Below are 19,381 nucleotides of genomic sequence, written 5' to 3'. Positions count from 1 at the left end.
AGCAGCTGGGAAATGACAAGTCAGCCCCTGTAGCAGGCAGACACGGGGATGAGGGAGTAAGCTAGGTGAGCCTCGCACTCACAGGGAGGGCTTAGAATCATAACGGTTGGAAAGGGCCTCTCAGCTCAGCCAGTCCAACCGTCAGCCCAACCTCACCGTGCCTGCTAAACCATGTCAAAAGTGCAATGGCCACATGCTTTTTGAACCCCTCCAGGGGTAGGGACCCCTCCATTGCCCTGGGCAGCCTCTGCCAGGGCTTCACCACAGTCAGAGAAGGAATTTTCTTCCTATTATCCAACCTAAACCTCCCCAGGTGCAACTTGAGGCCATTTCCTCTCATTCTATCACTTGTTACTTGGGAGAAGAGACCAACACCCCCCTCACCGCAACCTCCTTCCAGAGAGCTGCAGAGGGTGATGAGGTCTCCCCTCAGCCTCCTCTTCTCCAGGCTAAAACCTCCCTGGTCCCTCAGCCACTTCCCATCCCAGCTTCACAGCCACCCCGGTGCTAGAATCAGCAGCTGCTGAGAGCTCAAGGCTCCACTCCATACTCTGGGGATAGAAGAAAACCCTGGATTTTGCCTGCTGGAGGGACACTAGGGTACCCAAGTCAGCGAGACAGAAGTGGAAATGCATGGCAAGGCAGCAATACACAGCACCATAGTGCAAGGAGGAACCTACAATAGGATGGAAAAGGGAGTGGGAATGCTTGGGGGCTTTTACCTCCGATTCCTTCCCGGGACTTTGCAGGTCGCTGTGAGATGAAGATGTGGATCCTCCGTTCAGCTGGCGAAAACAGGAACGTTAGTCCAGTTTCCACAAAGAATTAGAACAAAAATAAAAAGCCAGGCAGAAGAATGCTCCAGCGTGGTATGATGGGCATCCCAGAGTCACCTGGTGTGGGACAGAGCCCAAGGGACCCTGCACACACACCGGGGCTCCCTGGGATTTGCTGGCAGAGCCGCTGCTCTCCTGCATCCCCCTCGCCAGGCCAGGACCGGGCAGCCGCTCACCTCCTCCCTCTATCCCTGGCAACAGCGATTAAAGGAGGCTGAACCCAGCCCTATTCAACCCCTAAATTAATGCTGCAGCAGGAAGCAATTCTTAATAAAACCAGTCAGCAGCACTTCAGTGGAGCTAAACGAGCCCTGGGGACACGAGGAGCATCCCTCCCTGCTCCAGAGGCTGCCCAGTCACCCAGGCAGCTCCCGCATCACAGCTGGGAGCCGGGGGCAGGAGCCTGGCCTCTCGCTCCCGATCACTCCAATGTGTCCCTCTAAACTGAGCTCGCCCGCAACGCCGCGTCCTGCGGCGGGGAAGGACTCACCTGGGACGGTGCAGATCCGTTGGTCATGGGCTGGGGCAGCACACCTAGAGAGCACACAGAGAAAACACGCCTCAGGTCCCAGCGAGCACCCCTTGGCATCGTCCCACCCTGCCTTCCCCCTTGCCACCAGCTCCAGAAGCCTGTCCATCCTCTGTGTGTCCTTCTGGAACAAAATTCTTTCCAATTCCCCTTCACTTAATTTCATCCTGTTTTCAACTGAAGAAAACACCTTCATAGAATCACAGAATGGTTTGGGTTGGAAGGGAACTTAAAAATCACCCACTTCCACTCTCCCCGCCATGGGCAGGGACACCTTCCACTGGATCAGGGGCTCCAAGCCCCATCCAACCTGGCCTTGAACCCCTCCAGGGATGGGGCAGCCACCACTGCTCTGGGCAACCTGTTCCAGGGCCTCCCCACCCTCACAGTGAAACATTTCTTCCTAAGATCTCATCTCAATCTCCCCTCTTTCAACTGAAAACCATTCCCCCTTGTCCTGTCCCTGCACAAGAGCCCTTCCCCAGCTTTCCTGGAGCCCCTTTCAGTGCTGGAAGCTGCTCTAAGGTCTCCCCAGAGCCTTCTCTTCTCCAGGCTGAACAACCCCAACACTTACTGAAACTGCCAGCCTGAGGCCAGAGCAGTTTGATTAAAGAGTGCACTTATTATAATTTCCTTTTAGCCTGCAAACAACAGAATTTAACAGAGCCTTTTGTCACCCACACACGTACTGAACACACAGTGTCACCAGCCAGGCAGACCCAATTTTTGGTCTCTGAATGCATCAGGACAGTGGCGAGAGCTACAGGACTCAGGTAGGGGCTCGAGCACCCACCCGCGCATCCATGGCCCCGGCCGCGTCCCCACTCTGGGAACAAGAGCTCCTTTCTCGCCCGTGCCAGCAGACAGCTCTCGCCCCAGCTCTTCCTCGAACCGACACGGAGCATCTGACACCACTTTTGCCCCATGCACTCTTCTCAGCATTGTGTGACCCATTTCTTTGGACAAACCTCCCCATTGAGCATCCAAGGCAGCCAGGGTGCGGATCAGATAAGGAACAGCTGTACTGGGACACAGAGCTCCCCATTCAGCTGGGCAGGACGGGCTGGGCTGCGCCTCGCTCCCTCCCCATCTGGGAGCTGCGGCACAACAGGTTGCAGAGTGGACAGGCAGCTTTCTCTGCCAGGTTTCAGCAGCAAGGGAAATGTCTCCCACAGCCCTGTGATCGCTGTGGTGTGAAACCCTTCCCCCTGGGTGCACACGGCGTTTGCTCCAGCGTTTCTCGATGCAGCTACAGCAAAGAGCCCCAGGGGATTGATTGCATGCTCCCTCCCGAGCCCCTGGCTCAATGCCCCTGTACAGACCACTCTGCACTCCCCCAAGGGACTCTGTGCAGGTGCTGCGGCCAAAAACAGAGGAACGGCCACCAGAGAGGCTTCCCAGCCTTGACCAAACGGATCCGTCCCAGCTGAGCATTCCTCCAGGAGCTCATCACTCACCAAGCACCCACTTTATGGCAGCAAGCTCCTCAGCTAATTATTCACTGTCTAAAAATAACAAATTGTGGTTTGGCTCAATTAGGAAGCCTTCTCACTACTCATAAATAGCTGGGTGGTGCTCAGGAAGCTACCGCGGGATGAGACAGGAGGGAAACGCGACTCCCTCACTCCTGAAATCCCACCCTTGGCACGGTGAACGGTGTGGGATGACCCAGGGAAAGGCAGCTCTCACCTTTAGTGTGCTCCTCCGTGGGGGTCACCCCCAGCTTCTTGAAGTACTCATCTGTTTCGGGGTCCACCACCAGGAGCCTGGCTTCATTCTCCCTGGACTTAATGTGGGATACCACCTCCGAGTGCCGCAGCCCTTCTACGTTGATGCCGTTCACCTGCAAAGCGACAGCGTCAGGACCCGAGTCTACACCCCACGCAGCAGAGATGCTGTTCCCAGCTGACAGACGCCCAGAGCAGACCCCTCAGCCCCCAAGGGTTCCATTTTCCCTTTTGTAATTTCCGTTGGGATGACAGAAAGGCTACAGGCTTTTTCCTTCTCCCTCTCAGGCCTCCTGCCACCACAGTCCCATCTGGTGCCTCTGTCAGAGCATCCTCCGTGTGACTGCAGACTCCAGCTCTGCCCGCATCCCAAATACATCCACTGGGAACCACAGACCCCAGACTCTGCCATCACCTCACCCACCCAGGTCCTGCCAAAACGCTCCAGCTGCCCTCTTCAGTGATTTCAAGCCCAACCTTCACCTTGGATGTGCTCCAGGCACCTCAGGCTGCCTAAAGGGTACAACCAGCAGGCTGGGTGCCACCACTGTGTCCTGTTTCCCCGGCCCTGCCCAACTGGCTGCAGCATCACCACACCATTGTTCATCTCTCCGTGATGGAAAACTATGGATTTCCTGTGTCCCTAGTGGGTGAGGCTCCATGCCTGCTGCACGGATTCATTTCTCCCTTCCCTGTGTGCAAGCCAGGACCTAGCAGGGAACATGATCCTCTGCTCCCGATTGTTCCCTGCAAGGAAGGGACAATTGTGATTCCAAGGCATTGTTCAGGGTGGGGAATGAATCACCCTTTGTCCTGCAAGGGAAAGTCTGCACTGCCCAGTCCCTTGCTGCTGGACTCGCTTTGGGACGATAAACTCTTCCAATGCTCCAGCCCATCTCTGGTGAAGCTCAACTCACCCTTCACCTCCTGCCCTGCCTTCAGCATCTGAAGGGATGGCAAAGCGATGTGCCTGTTCAGCTCAGATGGAGAAGGGCAGAGAGTGCTGGTGGTGGCAAGATTGCTGGGATCAGAAAAACCACCTCCTCTTAAAAATGCCTACTCCATTACTACCGCTTTCTGAAAGAAAGGAAGGACTTGGGAAATTTGAATGGTCTTCGTTAGGAGAATCACAGAATCATGGACTGGTTTGGGTTTGAAGGAACCTTAAAGCCCATCCATTTCCACCCCCTGCCATGGGCAGGGACACCTCCCTCTGGATCCAAGCCCCATCCAAGCTGGCCTCGAGCACTCCAGGGATGGGGCAGCTGCTGCTGCTCTGAGCAACCTGGGCAGAAGTGGACAGGAGGTTCTCTAAGCCATCGATAACGTTATAACCATGCAAGCTCTGGCCGCACACACCTGTTCTCCTTAGGGCCCCAGCTGTTCAGGTATCACCACCATCAACATTTCTTTTCCTTCTGCACCTGCAGACAGACAACTGCCTTCTCCCCTGCCGGCCCCTGTGCACACCGATGCCCGAGCCAGGAGCAGGATAACCCCATCCCGGCAGCACGCCAGCAAGCTGAGCTCCAGCAGCAGCCATTGCCCCGGCAGCGCCCAGGACATCACAGCCAGTCCCAGGGAAGCAGGATGGCAGATGAAGCCCAGAAGTGGTTCCTCTCACTGCAAAGTCGTGGCTGCTCATCCCAGCCGTGAAGGGACAAGGCGAGCAGATGCAGCAGAGCCTGAGCTGCACCAGCTCCAGGCTTTGGGTTCCCGTTTGTAGTTTTGGTTGCCAGAACACAAACCTGGGGGAGAAGTGGGTCCTCAGGGCCAGGACAAAGGCTGGGACACAAAAAGAACCTCCTCCCAAGGCTCTGCACCTCAGCTGCTGGCTTCTAACCCCTCTCTGTCCCCAGCACCATCCTCCTGCCACTCCAGGTCACCTCACTTCACGCCCGGAGCTCACCCTGCCTGAGCTCGGCCAAGTGTCGTGGGGCTGCTCTCGCCCCAGCCCAGCACCCCCAGTCCACCCGGGGCAGCAAGGCTGGGGGGCATCAAATATTTATGGAAGCCCCAAAGAGCAGGTAGGGAGGGGATCGCGTTTCCGAGCTCACCCCTCGCTGCTTTGTGTGCGCCAGGCGCTCTGCCAAGCACCGATAAATAAATAACACAACCCCTTGCCATGACACCACGCTGCTGGGAGCTGCTGCCGCCAGCGCCTCGCTCCCACCCCAGTCCCACACTGTCCAGGCATTAAACTTTCAGGTGTGGGGCAAGAGGCAGCAGCTCCCACTGCCCGGGGAATGATTATTGACAGGGTCAGAAAGCAGTGGGTACTTTGGTCTTCCCAAATCACCCAGCCCTGCACAATGCAAGGGTTTTCTTCCAGCTGGGCAAACCCCTCTCCCACTCTGAGCTGGTGGGGAGACCCACGGCTTGGTCTCCGCGGGATGGTTTGAGGGTCACCCCAAGCAGGAGACATCCTGGTGCTCCCACAGCGCAGGAAAGAGGTGGTGACACCTCCCACTGGATCAGGGGCTCCAAGCCCCATCCAACCTGGCCTTGAACCCCTCCAGGGATGGGGCAGCTACCACTGCTCTGGGCAACCTGGGCCAGGGCCTCCCCTCCCTCACAGCGAAACATTTCTCCCTAAGATCTCATCTCAATCTGCAGCTTCCAAGAGCTGTTTCTCCCCATCTTTTGTGATTTCATGTCTTTAAATCCCTGCAAAGCTTCTCCCCGCTCTTTTTCCAGACCCTGCCTGGCCACACATCAGCTTGGCCAGGTGGCACGACCCCAGCCCTATGCCCGGCACAGGGGGTGCTGGGCGAGAGGCAGCGAGATGGGTCCCATATGTCCCAAACGCACTTTTGCTGCAGCGAGCAGACCCAGCTCCACCACTGAGCAGCACCAGGCAATGTCACCAAGTGCAGGATCTGTCTGCAGGATCCCACTGCCACCCCCAACCCATCCAGACAGGCACCAGTTCGCCTGTTCCAACCCTGCTCAGTGCCAGATGGAGCCAGCGGCAGCATCTGGATTTCAGCGCGCACAAGTTCCTGCTTTGAATAAGCAGCCAAAGGACCATAAATCCCCTGCAAAAGCACCCACATTGCCATCAGGGCTCTGTTTTACGGAGGAATATGGGGTGTCTGATGGAAAAGATATCAGGGTGCGGGGGTGGGTTCAGCTTCAGGCTTCCCAAGGGTCCCATCGCTTCCGCTATCCCCGTCCCCATCTTGAGAGATGGGGACAGGACCCGGCTGCTTCCCCCCTTGCAAGACTGAATGTTCTGTGCTGACGAAACCCCAAAGGCTCCCCGGGAAGGGAGGTGCTGACCACCCACGCCGTTACCTCCACCAGCCGGTCCTGGGGCCGCAGCCCCGCTCTGGAGGCTGGCGAGTCGGGGTCGACCGAGCGGATGAACTGCCCCGGCCGGGACTTCTCGCTGTGCAGGTTGAAGCCGTAGCCGTTGGGACCTTTCTTCAGGTGGCAGAGACGTGGGCACAGCTCCTTCTGCCCATTGAAATCCTAACGAACAGAGAAGGGGTTGGGGGGGGAGACAAAACACCAGGATTAATTTAATTTACAGATTTGGTTTTGCTGTAAAGAAGATGCAACCATAAATAAAGCTACCGAGGAAGCACCATATCTGCACCCCGTGCCCCTAGACGGGGACAGGTTAACAAATGAATTTCCTCTCATTGAGTCTATTTTAGAAAATCAATTGTCCAAAACCAGCCCAGAAAAAAATAAAACAAAACAAAAAATGCATTTCCTTCACTAGAACCAGCCCAGACAAAGCTCACCGAGAGCCTGCAGCCCTGGGCAGGGAGGAACCAAACCCAAGAGCCCAGGCGATGCTCTGAGACACTGGGTTAACCTTAGTAATTTATTTAAGGCAGGGCTGTGCCTTTGATTGCGGTGACATCGGCACGATCACCTCCCAGCGCAGAGGTTCTAGGGACAGTATGATGAACCCCATGCGGGGACACCTTGGGATACAAGAAGGCTGAGCTCGCTGGAGGTACTGGAGCACACAAAGAGTTTAGCATCTTCCCGTCATCCCACAGAAAATGCTTTATAGCTCCTCAGGGCAGCCAGGGAGCCACAAACACACTCTGCTCCAGGTCAGGACCCTTTTATGCTCCCTCGGATGCTGTGTCCCCACCAGCCCCCACGCAGACCCTTCCCAGCCCATGCGCTGGGTAGCATCGTGTCACCGGCAAGAGCCACCTCACATGCACAGGTTCTCATTTTCATCTGTTTCCTTGAGAAAATGCTCCCTGTGGCCGAGATTTAATCTTTCATTAAAAGAAATGCCGCTCCCTTCCTTATTTTTTTTTTTCTGATTATATTTATGGTGAAATCTCATGCAGCCTTTCCTTTCCAATTCTAAAGCCACCCAGCAACTTCCTCCACGCTCCTCTCTCGGTCAAAAGGCACCGCGAAACACCAAATCCCCATCTCATCCCTCCTTAGACGGCTCCAGGGCTCCTCGCACGCACAGCACCTTGTGGTTATTTCTGAAAACACCCTCAGTGTTGCTTAAAACATCATTTAGCCTGGAAAGGAGGAGGGTGAGGGAAGATCTCATCGCTCTCTACAACTACCTAAAAGGAGGTTGTGGTGAGGTGGGTGTTGGTCTCGTCTCCCAAGTAAGAAGGGATGAGACAAAAGGAAAGGGCCTCAAGTTGTTCCAGGGAGGTTTAGATTGGATATTATGAACTAATTCTTCCCTGACAGAGCAGTGAAGCTCTGCCAGAGGCTGCCCACAGCAGTGGTGGAGGCTCCGTCCCTTGAGGGGTTCGAAAAACATGCGGTCATGGCACTTGGGGACATCTCAGCCACCCCAACTCCTTGGAGCCAGAGCCTCAAATTCTTCAAAAGCATGTGCAAACACAAGCTGCCATTGGCAACACCCATCAAGGGCAAGGGATGTGCTTGGACCTTGCAAATCGCACCTGAATGTCCAAGGGATTAACTTTGCAATGCAGTTTTCTATTAAAAAAAGCACAGAGGGAGCTGCGAGAAAAGCCCTAAGGACTGCTCAGGTGCACGCTGGGGCTGCAGCTGAGCTTGCAGGGCACAGGGGTGCTACCAGGACAAGTTTTGAAGGAAAAGAGACCCACAGGCACCTGCCTGGGGAAGATGCTCTTGGGATTGACACCTCAATGCACAAACTGGTTCTTAAAAGGGAAAAATCCTCAGTGCAACACAGAATCACGGAATGGTTTGAGGTGGAAAAGACATCAAAGCCCATCCAGTTCCACTCCCTGTCATGGGCAGGGACACCTCCCACTGGACCAAGGTGCTCCAAAGCCCTATCCAGCTTGGCTTTGGATGGATGGGACATCAGAATAAAACCCAGGGCAGGGCTCCCAAAGAGCTTCAGCTCAGTGCAAGCCCCAACCGTGCGCTCCTGTCCTCTCCCTCCGCAGATGCGGCTTGCCTCTGTTTTTCCCATGGCCCCGCAGAGGGCAGTTCACCCTATCTGCAAACATTTCCAGCTCGCCTCAGAGTTCTTCAGAAACCGAAGAAAACAGGAAATGATTCAACTGGCCCAAGAGGGTCGGACCCGCGCGACCTTCAGGGATGCACGGGCTCTGCGCAGCTCAGACAACGAAGCAGAGGGGAATGTGTCTGGGATCACCTATTCAGGTTTAGAAATTATCTTTTTAAACCGTTTTCCTCTTGCCCCATTTTTACAGGATCAGCAGTGGGAAAGCACTAAGGAAATCACCCAAAGATGCCGGGGCTGCCATCCCAAGTGTGGGGATGCCCAGGGCTTGGCAGGCAGCTGAGGGGGATGCGCTGGCCGGGTCGGTCCCTCCGCCTTTGGGGGATGCTCTGGGATTTGAAATCAAATCACTCAATAAATAAACCACACCGGGAAAGCTTTGCCTGCAGGGTCTCTGGCTGCGAGGGTGGGGACCAGTGTCTCGTCCTCCACGGACTTGCTCTGCTGCCACCACAAAATTATGAATTCAAGGTCCTTTACCAAAATGCTTTCAAGAGTTTGGTTTTAATAAATAAACAAATCCCAATTCACATCTGTTTCGAGCAGAAATCCTCAGGCAAAACTGCTTATCCTCCCGCAGAGATGATCCGGCTCTTAAATCTCCCGACTAACGCAATCCTCGGCCACTGGAAAGAACAGCTCTGAGCCCCCAGCTCCGCAAAGCCCCTCTCTGGGATTAAGCGGACACTGCCGCTCCCCTCGCTTCCCCCCCGCGCACACAGAGCTGCTGCATCTCTTGCCAGCTCTTCTATTTATTTCCTTTGCGCCCAGTGCCAGCGTTTCCCTGGTTGTGTTCTGGGAAGATATTTCCTAAGCTCCCAGGGGGATTTTGCCTTTGTGAAACCCAAGCCCTGCGATGCAGCGCTCCCTCTAAGGTTGCCACGTTATCTGGGCTCCCCCAGCAACTCCCCGACCACTCACCCCTGCCGAGATCCTCCTGCATTGCTCTGGAGGAGACTTCACTGCCCTTTCACACGCCAAGAACATAAAAGCCACTTTGGGTATGTTATATTCACACCTATACTAGAAAGCAACAAAAACAAACTGCCTTTTTTTTTGTCTATTTGCATCCAAAAAAAAAAAAAAAGTGTATTAAATAAGTATTTAAATGCTGTCCCAGTATTATAAAGTGGCTACAAGGAAGATTGAGAGCCCCAGTTTACAAGGAGCCCCATGGAAAGGACAAGGGGCAACGGGTACGAGTTACTCCTGTAACCAGGTGGACACGAGGACAGCTTTCACAAGAACAATCAGCCACTGGAATCATCTTTTCAGGGAAGGGGTGGACTCCTCAACATCACACACTTTTCAGATTCAGCTGGATGGTGCTAGGCCACCTAACTTAGATTGGGAGTTTACCAGGAAAGGTTGGACCAGAAGGTCCTTGAAGTTCCTTCCAAGCTGGGATTCCATGATTGAAAATGGCAAAATAAAGGAATTTTTTTTCCCCCAGGAATCCAGGTATTACCAGCAGCCATTGATTTCATAAACTGGTTTAAGAAGCAATGGCATGGCACACAATCCATCTACAAATATCCTAGTCTACACCCATCAGAGGGGTAGGTGAACGCATGCAGGTAAACACTGCTTGGACAACAACCCGCCTGCCAACAGCACCTCCAGCGCGGCCGCTTGGGGCAAATCATTGCCATTTGTGAAGGAAAAAGGTTTCGGAAGCGCTGTTCAAGCTGGTCCATTTAAAAACACACAAACAAGACATTAAAAACAATGAAATGCTTTCAATAAAAAAAAAAGCACTGGTTGGGTGGTGCCCGCTCTCACAATCTCAGCGCAGCTCTTGCAGCATTGATTTCTTTTTCCTTTAGAGCTTCCAGCCCTGCTGCTGGGAGCCGGCGTCACCCAGGGACACCCCTCAGCTCCCAGGGACATCATAGCACAGGGTCTGTGCCACCTCAGGCAGGTCCCTGTAGTGACTGGGACTGTTCCCATCCCACAGACCTGGCTGTTTCAGGGATGCTCCACCATGGAGTACGTATCATGGAATGGTTTGGGTTGGAAGAGACCTCAAAGCCCATCCAGTTCCACTCCCTGCTGTGGACAGGGACACCTCCCACTGGATCAGGGGCTCCAAGCCCCATCCAACCTGGCCTTGAACCCCTCCAGGGATGGGGCAGCCACCATTGCTCTGGCCAACCTGTTCCAGGGCCTCTCCTCCCTCACAGCAAAACATTTCTCCCTAAGATCTCATCTCAATTTCCCCTCTATCAGCTGAAAGCCATCCCCCTCATCCTATCCCTGCCCTCCCTGATCAGGAGCCCCTCACCAGCTTTCCTGTCTGCTGGATGCTTGAGCTAGTCTAGTGGCCAAGGCCAGATCCGTACCATCTGCTGCAGGAGCCTGGTGGGTCCTGGCATGTTGTGGGACAGAACAGCTTCTTCACACCGAAACCACGATGCTGCTGTGCGCCTCCGTGAGGGGCTTCGCCTCCTGAACCTCTTCCAAGGCTGAGGGGATGCTGTCGGCACGGCTGGGAAGCACACGGTGTCCCGCAGCAGCACCGCTGGGGGAAATGGTTGCTCCAGCCCCACACATCCCACCCGGAATGGGGATTTGCTCAAACCAAGCTGAGCTCATCTGCCGTGTGCGTGACGGCCACCTCAGCTCCATCACCGCACGTAATCACCGGAGATCAGGGTTTGCTGCCTAATCGGCTCAATTCCACCAGGGACCACCTCACCCCCTGCAACCTGCGCACCCCCTGACCCTTTCGGGGCTGCTCCTCCGTGCCCCAGCGTGGTGGGCTTTGCCGGTGCATGGGGGCAGCCAAACGTGGTCTCATCCCCGTTGTTTGGAACTGCACTGCCTGGATGTGCTCCAGGCTCCAGCTCACCCTGTCCCACACCAAGCCTTTCCGCCCCTGCTCAGCCAAGCTGGAGAAAACACAGGCAGGAGCATTCCTGCCTCATTTACATTGTTAACATATTTTCTTTTAAGTCAGCTCCCGTGGTGCTTCCTCTCCTTTCGCATGTGGTTTCGGTCAGAAAACGGTTCCTTTGCTCGCCTGCTCCCTGCATGGAAACCTCTGCAGGGGCTGGGCAGCATCAGGCTCCTGTCCTGCTCCACTGCCACCTCGGGACACTGAGATGTCCTGGGGGAACAAAGGATGCTGCTCAGGGCCTCAGTGTCCATCCCACTGCCTCACCTCCAGCCAGGACCTCGCCATCCCCTGCACAGTAGCTTCTCCACTGCAGCAGCAAGCGGGGAGGGATGCAGGGGGGGAGGGATGCAGGGCTGCTTCTGGGGGTTGCAGAGGAGAAAGGCAGCTCCAGCAGCGCAGGATCCTGACCAAAACTCAAGACACCAGCAGACAGAGCAGGGAGAGGCAATTCTGGAAGCTGAGAAAGAGCCAAGCTGGAGGAGAAATCCACGCAGGAAGGAGACTCAGGGCCACAGCGCTGCCTGAACAAGGGGCCCATTTACACCCGCCCTGACACAGGCACTCTCCCTTGGCAGTAACAGTTATACTGGGAGCCGAGTGAAGCCACAGGCAAGCTTTAATTACCACTATTATTACTACAATTCTGTTGGAAGCTCAAAGGCTGTTGCCTTTACTCAGACTCCGGGATGCGCTTAATTTTAAGCAGACGCGTATGGCCCCGATTTGGGGAGGGGAAGGGTGCCCTCACGTCCCAGATGTGAAAACCCCACTGTCTTTCATGCTGCAAAGGTGAGGGAAGCTGGAAGAAGCAGGAGCCGGCAGTGCCCGCAGCCCTGCTTGCCATGAGAACCAGGGAGGCTTTGGGCTCGTGCCATGGCCAGGAGCGCGATTCCAGCCTCGATTCACCCCTGTGCCAGGGATCTGCAGCAGGGCTGGCTTTCATTCCCCTTCCCCCAGGGATGATTCAAATTTTCCCACTAAAGCAGCACCAGAGCGGGGGTCATTGTGGCCCCACATCCCCCTGTGAGCTAGGGGACCTCGGCGATGCTCGGAGGGGCAGAGACGAGGCTGACTGCCCATGGCAAATGTCAGAGGAGCCTCAAAACCCAGCCCAGCGAGGCAGAGCACCCCCAGGTCTGCGCTGCAGCACGAGGACACAGCAGCTCACCCATCGCTGGGAAAAGGGGAGTGTTCCTTGAATCCTGTATTCAGATCTGGGCCCCTCACCACAAGAGGCTCTGGAGCGAGTCCAGAGAAGAGCAACAAAGCTGGTGAGGGGGCTGGAGAACAGGCCTTATGGGGAACGGCTGAGAGAGCTGGGGGTGTTTAGCCTGGAGAAGAGGAGGCTGAGGGGAGACCTCATTGCTCTCTACAACTCCCTGAAAGGAGGTTGTAGAGAGGAGGGTGCTGGGCTCTTCTCCCAAGTGACAGGGGACAGGACGAGAGGGAATGGCCTCAAGCTCCACCAGGGGAGGTTCAGGCTGGATATTAGGAAAAAATTTTTCACAGAAGGGTTCATTGGTCCCTGGCAGAGGCTGCCCAGGGAGGGTGTTGAGTCCCCTTCCCTGGAGGTGTTTAAGGCACGGGTGGACGAGGTGCTGAGGGGCATGGTTTAGTGTTTGATAGGAATGGTTGGACTCAATGATCGGGTGGGTCTCTTCCAACCTGGTGATTCTATGATTCTCCTGGGGCATCCCAAGCCCCAGCTGGTACTCAGCTCCCCCAGCGGCACACTGCGATGCCCTGCACGCTGTGGGGAAGGGCTCGGGGCTCTCTCTACCTCCCCAGCTGCACATATTTCACCCAGCTCCATCCCTGGCTCGCAGACAGCCAGCGCCGAATCCACTCAAACTCCAGATGTCAGTGAAACGCTATAAATAAAGAGGGGGGGAAGGGGAGAGGCGGCTGGGGGGACGCCAAGCCCACCAAAACACAAGCAGATGCTCCCCTTCCTCACAGAGCTGTGGGAGAAACTTGGCCACTCCAGCACCCAGAGGTGTCCTGGGGGTGAAACCGCCCCCAGCGCCTGCAGAACGGGGGCAGTTGGGAGGTTTTCCACCAGACAGGCCAGGAATAAATAAATCCTCGGGCAAGACCAGCTCAGTAAACAACCTGCTTCCATTTTTATAGAGCCACAACTCTAATTACCACTTGCTCCGTTAGCCGAGGAGGTGTTTCGGCTCAGACAGCAGCTACCAAAAGAGGAAAACATTGCTCCATTCCTCCAAAACTCAGCTGTGGTCCCACCATCCCTTATCCTGGTGTTAAAGCTTCTAGTCCCCACCGACCCACACTGCTGGGCTCCGACCCCGAGGTCTGAGCTTTCATAGATTATTAAAATAGCTTCCATTATTCAAATTGCTCCCATTATTTACATCACTCCAGCTGAGTTTGAGGGATAGAAGCATCCCCCAAAACCATTTACTTGTTTTTAAAAGACATCTCAATTTGTGCTGCTCTCCCTGACAGCACCCAGGGGCTCAGCATCTCTGCCCAGGGGGCTGCAGGAGGAGCAGGGGCTGCCCCAGCCTGCCCAGCGCCCTTTGGATGCATCTCATCGCTTTCTCTGCCAACACGCAGCAAGAGGAGCGAGTGTGGATAGCAGGCGAGACAGCCAAGCGATTCCAATTAGCGGTGGAAAGCATCCAGCAGCGGGTGCTCAGCAGGACCCGCAGCCAAGCCGCCACTGGTACGGTCATTTGGGGACTTCCAGTGGGCAAGCATCCAGCCCCTGCCAGGGCAGGGACACCTCCCGCTGGATCAGGGGCTCCAAGCCCCATCTAACCTGGCCTTGAACCCCTCCAGGGATGGGGCAGCCACCACTGCTCTGGGCAACCTGGGCCAGGGCCTCCCCACCCTCACAGCAAAACATTTCTTCCCAAGATCTCATCACAATCTCACCTCTTTCAGCTCAAAACCATTCCCCTCATCCTGTCCCTGCCCTCCCTGACCAAGAGCCCCTCCCCAGCTTTCCTGGAGCCCCTTTCAGCGCTGGAAGCTGCTCTAAGGTCTCCCCGTAGCCTTCTCTTCTCCAGGCTGAACAACTCTCTCAGCCTGGCCTCATAAGAGAGGGATATGCAGAAACGACACGGTTTTTAGGAAGAGAAGGAACCTAAAAACTGAACAAGCAAAGCAGTTAAATGAGCAAAACCCTGTTTACAGAAACAAAGAAAGGGACCCACCATCCTCAGGGACCCCGACCCTGAGCCCTGCAGCAATTCTGGACTTGGCAGAGGTGACAACGTGCCTTGCCACTGGTGACTCAGTCCCCAGCAGCCCTTCCCAGGAAAACGCAAAAGCAATCAGAAACAATTAATTAGGTCCTTTGCTGTCCCTTAGCACTGCATGGTGGCACGAAGAAGTGGTAAGCATCCTCCCTGAGCCGTGCACCAAAGCACCCAGGTCTCCCCCAAGCCCACGCACCCCAACCTGGTCCCTTCCAAGGATGCAAAACCCACGGGAGAGCGGAGTCCCCATGCCAGAGCCAGACCTCGGCCACAGCCCCACACACCACAGAAGGTTCTTATCCCAAGAAACTGCCTGGCAGGAGAAAACAAGAGCAGGAAGGATGTGAAGGGTGGGGAGGACGCCTGGTCTCCAGCCTGCAGTGACAGTGCCAGCCAGGCTGGGCTGCTCCATGGGACAACACAGCTCCCATGCCAGAGCAGGGTGATGGGAAAAGCATTCCACTTACTGCCTCCCCACGGCGTTTCACCTTTAAGCAACTTGCTGCCAAAGACATAAGAGCTTGACCTTAGCTGGATGCCCTTAGGCGAGGGGGTAAGCCTGGATTTGCCCCTCTCCAAAATCCCCGGCACTGTGTCGCAGCTCCAGCGGCCGTATTACAGAAATCCCTGAGCACAAAGGAGCCTCTCAGCAGAGAGGCCACGTCCTGGTGAGGATCACACATCCCCGGTGGGGACAACCCCAGACAAGGGTCCCCAGTGAGGGCAGCCAGCTGGTGTGGGGACCCCAGCCCCATCCTGCTCCATGGGGTCCATCCAATCACACCCACCTCCCCCAGCAGAGCTCTCCCTGCCATTCCTCAGCAATCCCACAGCTGGGGAATTTCTCAGCCACAAGAAACAGCTTTTTTTTTTTTTTTCTCCCCCTGCTTTGCTGGCATTTGAGCAGACTCAGCCAGCAAAGGCACCCACGCTCTCCAGCGAGCAGGGCTGGAGCCAGGAACGGCAGCAGAGGCTTGGCTGGGAGCACGGAGCAGCTGGCCCAGAGCGGGGAAAGACGGGGAAGGAGGATGGAGGAGAGCAAAACCGCCACGTGCACATGTTTTCTTTGAGAGAGACAACTTTTCCAGCACAATCTGCCAAGGAAACACGCAGTTGGGATGTCAACAAGTTCCCTTGCTCAGAAGGGATCAGCTCCGGGTGGCAGCACAGGTCCTGGCAAGCTGGGTTTTGTCCAAAAGGAGAAATATGGGATCTCCATTCTGGATGCAAAGGGATCTCAGATCCAGAGGGATCTGTCTTCCAGTGTGTAGGAGGGAAAGGAGGCAAAGAGCATCAATTGCTCTGTGCAGGGCTCAAAACACGGCTCAGGCTGCTGGAACAGGGGAAAAAGTCCTTCCCACGCTTGCCATGAACCCCGTGGGGCAAGGGGAGGGATTCCGTAGACGATGGGAAGGCACTGGAAGATGCTGGGAATGAGCCTCCCCAGTCACTCCCTCCCTCCGCAGGGGCTGTGCTGCAGCAAGGAGCTCACAGCGCCCCAAATCAAAGGCACAACTGCCACCCGTGGCATCTGAACATCCTCAGCACTGCTCCGAGCACATGAATGGATCCCAAGCAGAGCCCCCTGCCCAGGGCAGAGCCCACAGCACATCCTGCACATAAGTGAGCTCTTGCTCGCAGCCAGAGGCTCTGTGCACCGCAAAACTGCTGACCATGCTGTATCAACCTGCCCTTTAGACCCTTTCTTGCTGAGGCCAAGCCTTGAGCAATCACCAAAGCATTAGTTAATGTTGGCCCTGTTTGTTGCATTAAACAACACCAGGTCCTTAACAGGAATTCAGTCGTACCAGCTTTGCGCCCCTGTGGCAGCGGGGAGCCCTGGGTGCAGCCACAAGCATCCCACGTGTGTTTGCACCGCGGTGACCAGCTCAGCACCACCAACACCAGGGGAACCCCGTCCTTCAGGAAGGCGAGGGCCCTCATGCAATGTGCCAGCAAGCACCAGGGGCTCAGGACCTGCAGTGAGAACAGTGGGACAACTGCTGTGTGTGCCGCCACCTCCTCATTACAGGTGGGGATCTCTCAGCCACCCTCCCAGGGAAGGAATGAGACTTTTTTGAAGGGTACAGGATGCTCAAGCTCTTTATTCCCCATGTTCACTCTGCAGGCTGCACAGGACCCAGGGGACGCTGTGACTGCGCGGCAACTGTGGGACCACAAACAGCACCCCATGTCACACAGCTCCTCCCTCCCTGCTACAGCACCAGCAGCTACCAGCACCAACCTGCTCAAATCCACCAAGAGCTGCCCCAAAAGCCTGATTTCTGGGGACAGGGCACAGCAATAAATAGCCCGAGGTCCTGCCAAAAGTCAGCCGCTTGCCGAGGTGTCTCACATGGGACATGGAAACCCACGATCTGCACCATGGGCCAGAAAAGGTGTGGCTTTTGGTCCCCTCTCCCAAGCCCACATGGCCCTGGAGGAAGAGGTCATTTATTGACCGCTACAATTTATACTTCTGGAGCCCAACAACGCACTCGCAGGGTGGGAAAGAGACCATGAAATCCACCGTGGTGACCCTCAAGGGCTGGTGATCTCCCCCTGCGCTGCCCACAAGCTCACGCTGTGCCCAGGCTGGTGTTGGGGGTGCAGCGGGCACAGGGCAGGAGGAGCTGGGTGCAGCCCCACGGATGCTCCAGCTCCGCAGAGTGTGCTGCCCTCTCCCCTCACACCCTCCAGCTCCTGCTGTCCCCAGCTCGGGGACAAACCTGCGGCTCCCCAGCTCGGCCCCTGTGCAGGGCAGGGGGAGAACAGGCGCTGCTCTGTGAGCGCCAGGACCAGGGAAGTTCAATAGTTTACTACCAATATTTGTCTTGGCCAGGCAGCTCGGCTTGCTGGAGGAAACGGGGCAGGGGGAGGGCTCTGAACATCCTCTGCGTTCCTTCTAATGGAAGTAAAGCCAGTGCCGTGGCACCCACGCTTGGGGTTACCCAAATGTAAGGGCTTTTGTATTATCCTGCAATAAAATATCCAGAGGTGCCATTTTACAAAATGCAGGAGGCGCGAGGGGCTGCACTCCCAGCTTTTGGCTTGACGTGTGAGACAGCCCCTCCTCCCACAATCCAACTTTCACATAAAACTTGCCCGTGGAGCTGATCCCAACACAGCCCCCAGAGTCCCTGGCTCTGCCTGTGGGGGCTCAACCTCCTCCCCACAACACAACCCTCCTTCCACAGCAACCATCACTGGCATCCGCTCCACCCCACAGCACCACTGGAAAACACGGGATCAAGCAGACTCAATGCTCTTAAAGGTCTTTACCAACTAAAACCATTCTATGATTCTACGCTCAGCTCAAAAATGACGTTTTAAACCCAGCGCCTTAAGAAGAAGGGCACAGAAGATGCCCCTTATTGCAAAGGCTGCTCCTCAGGCGAGGAACTGGGGTTTATCTTCACCCACAACGGCCAAACAGCACCTCCGTGCTGGGGCAGATAAGGAGGTGGTGGCAGGAGGTCTAGGACAAAGTGTGTTTCCAACTCAAAGCAGGAGGACATCCCACGATAACCACTGGAGCCAGTCCCAGGTTGCGACTGCTCCTGCTGATAAACCCCAGGCAAAAGCGGGTGCGCGGCGCTGGGCACACCCCGGTGCCAGTTGAGGGGCACTGAGCTGCCATCTGTGCCCGTGGGATGGGCTGAAGAGGACCAGAAAGCCACAGGGAAAGTGGCCTCCCCATAAGCAGCCCCTGCACAGTGCTTGCAAATCCAAGAGATTGATCCAGGTGCCCAGCAAAACCTGGAACCTGCTCTCATGAGCAGCATGAGGCAATTTTCATCCCCGCTTCTGGGCTGCTCCAACATGATGCGGGGTCTCCCACGTCCCTCATCCCAGGATAGGCTCAGCCTCTGATGGCAGGGAGAGCCCTGCACTCACTCATTAGCAACTGCCAGACAGGAGCGGGGAATCCTTCCAGGCAAAGCAGACTATTTACCCTGCTTAGAACTAATTAGGGCTTGTCTTAATTAAATCCTGCTAACCATGAACAACCCAGGGACAGAATTAACTGATTTACCTGGGGTGGCCTTTGGCTGCTCACAGGGACTGCCAGCCCTGTGCCAGCCACGCTGGCTGCGGACGAGGCAAGGTGGCAGCTGGCAGGCTTGGGGAAAGCCACTGGAGATATGTCCCACAGCAGAGCATCCCACCGCAGGGATGCACGGCTCCGGTCCCGATGGGATGCGGGAAGAGCTGCCCCAGCACAGCCTGGGGTGGGAGCTCAGCCCGCAGAGGCAGGAGCAGAGGGATTAGCCCTTCCCGCTGCCTTTTGTGCTGCTCGTTTCTTTAATGGGATTAGGCCCTAAAAACCCTTAAGAGGGTTTAATCCCACAGCAGTACAGGGCAAGCGGGGCTCCTGATGGGTCTGTGCGGGCAGCGAGCCTCCCTTAACCAAGCAAGGAAGGGGCTGTGGCTGCATCCAGACACCGGCTCCCTGCCCCGCTGCTTTCTGAGCGTCCCCAGCCATGGACCAGTGCACGGGATGGCTCAGCACTGGAGACCCCATCGAGGGAAAGACCCCATCGCCGGCCAGGCAGTCAGAGCCAGATATGCTAGCAACACAGCCTCACACTCTATTGTGGCACTGGTACCCAGAGGGAATCATCTTTCTTACCTTCCCCTTGCTCATAAAGTTATTTTTCCTTTGGGCTTCCATGGGTCCACAGCAAACTGTCACCTC

The 19,381-nt window shown here is 55.8% G+C and overlaps 1 protein-coding gene across 1 annotated transcript in view; it reads right to left on the bottom strand.

Annotated features, from left to right (window-relative positions):
* NHERF2 (NHERF family PDZ scaffold protein 2) overlaps positions 1-19,381 on the bottom strand; it is a 36,347-nt gene that overhangs the window by 2,414 nt on the left and 14,552 nt on the right. The window contains exons 3-6 of the mRNA XM_069870008.1: positions 6,390-6,566; positions 3,055-3,208; positions 1,327-1,370; positions 723-785 (exon numbers count right to left, since the gene is read on the bottom strand). Of these exons, the coding sequence (XP_069726109.1) occupies positions 723-785; positions 1,327-1,370; positions 3,055-3,208; positions 6,390-6,566 (438 nt within the window). The remainder of the gene's footprint in view (positions 1-722; positions 786-1,326; positions 1,371-3,054; positions 3,209-6,389; positions 6,567-19,381) is intronic.

This window comes from Phaenicophaeus curvirostris, chromosome 16 (genome assembly GCF_032191515.1).
Source record: "Phaenicophaeus curvirostris isolate KB17595 chromosome 16, BPBGC_Pcur_1.0, whole genome shotgun sequence".
Taxonomy (NCBI): domain Eukaryota; kingdom Metazoa; phylum Chordata; class Aves; order Cuculiformes; family Cuculidae; genus Phaenicophaeus; species Phaenicophaeus curvirostris.
This window is presented reverse-complemented; position numbering and strand designations above follow the sequence as displayed.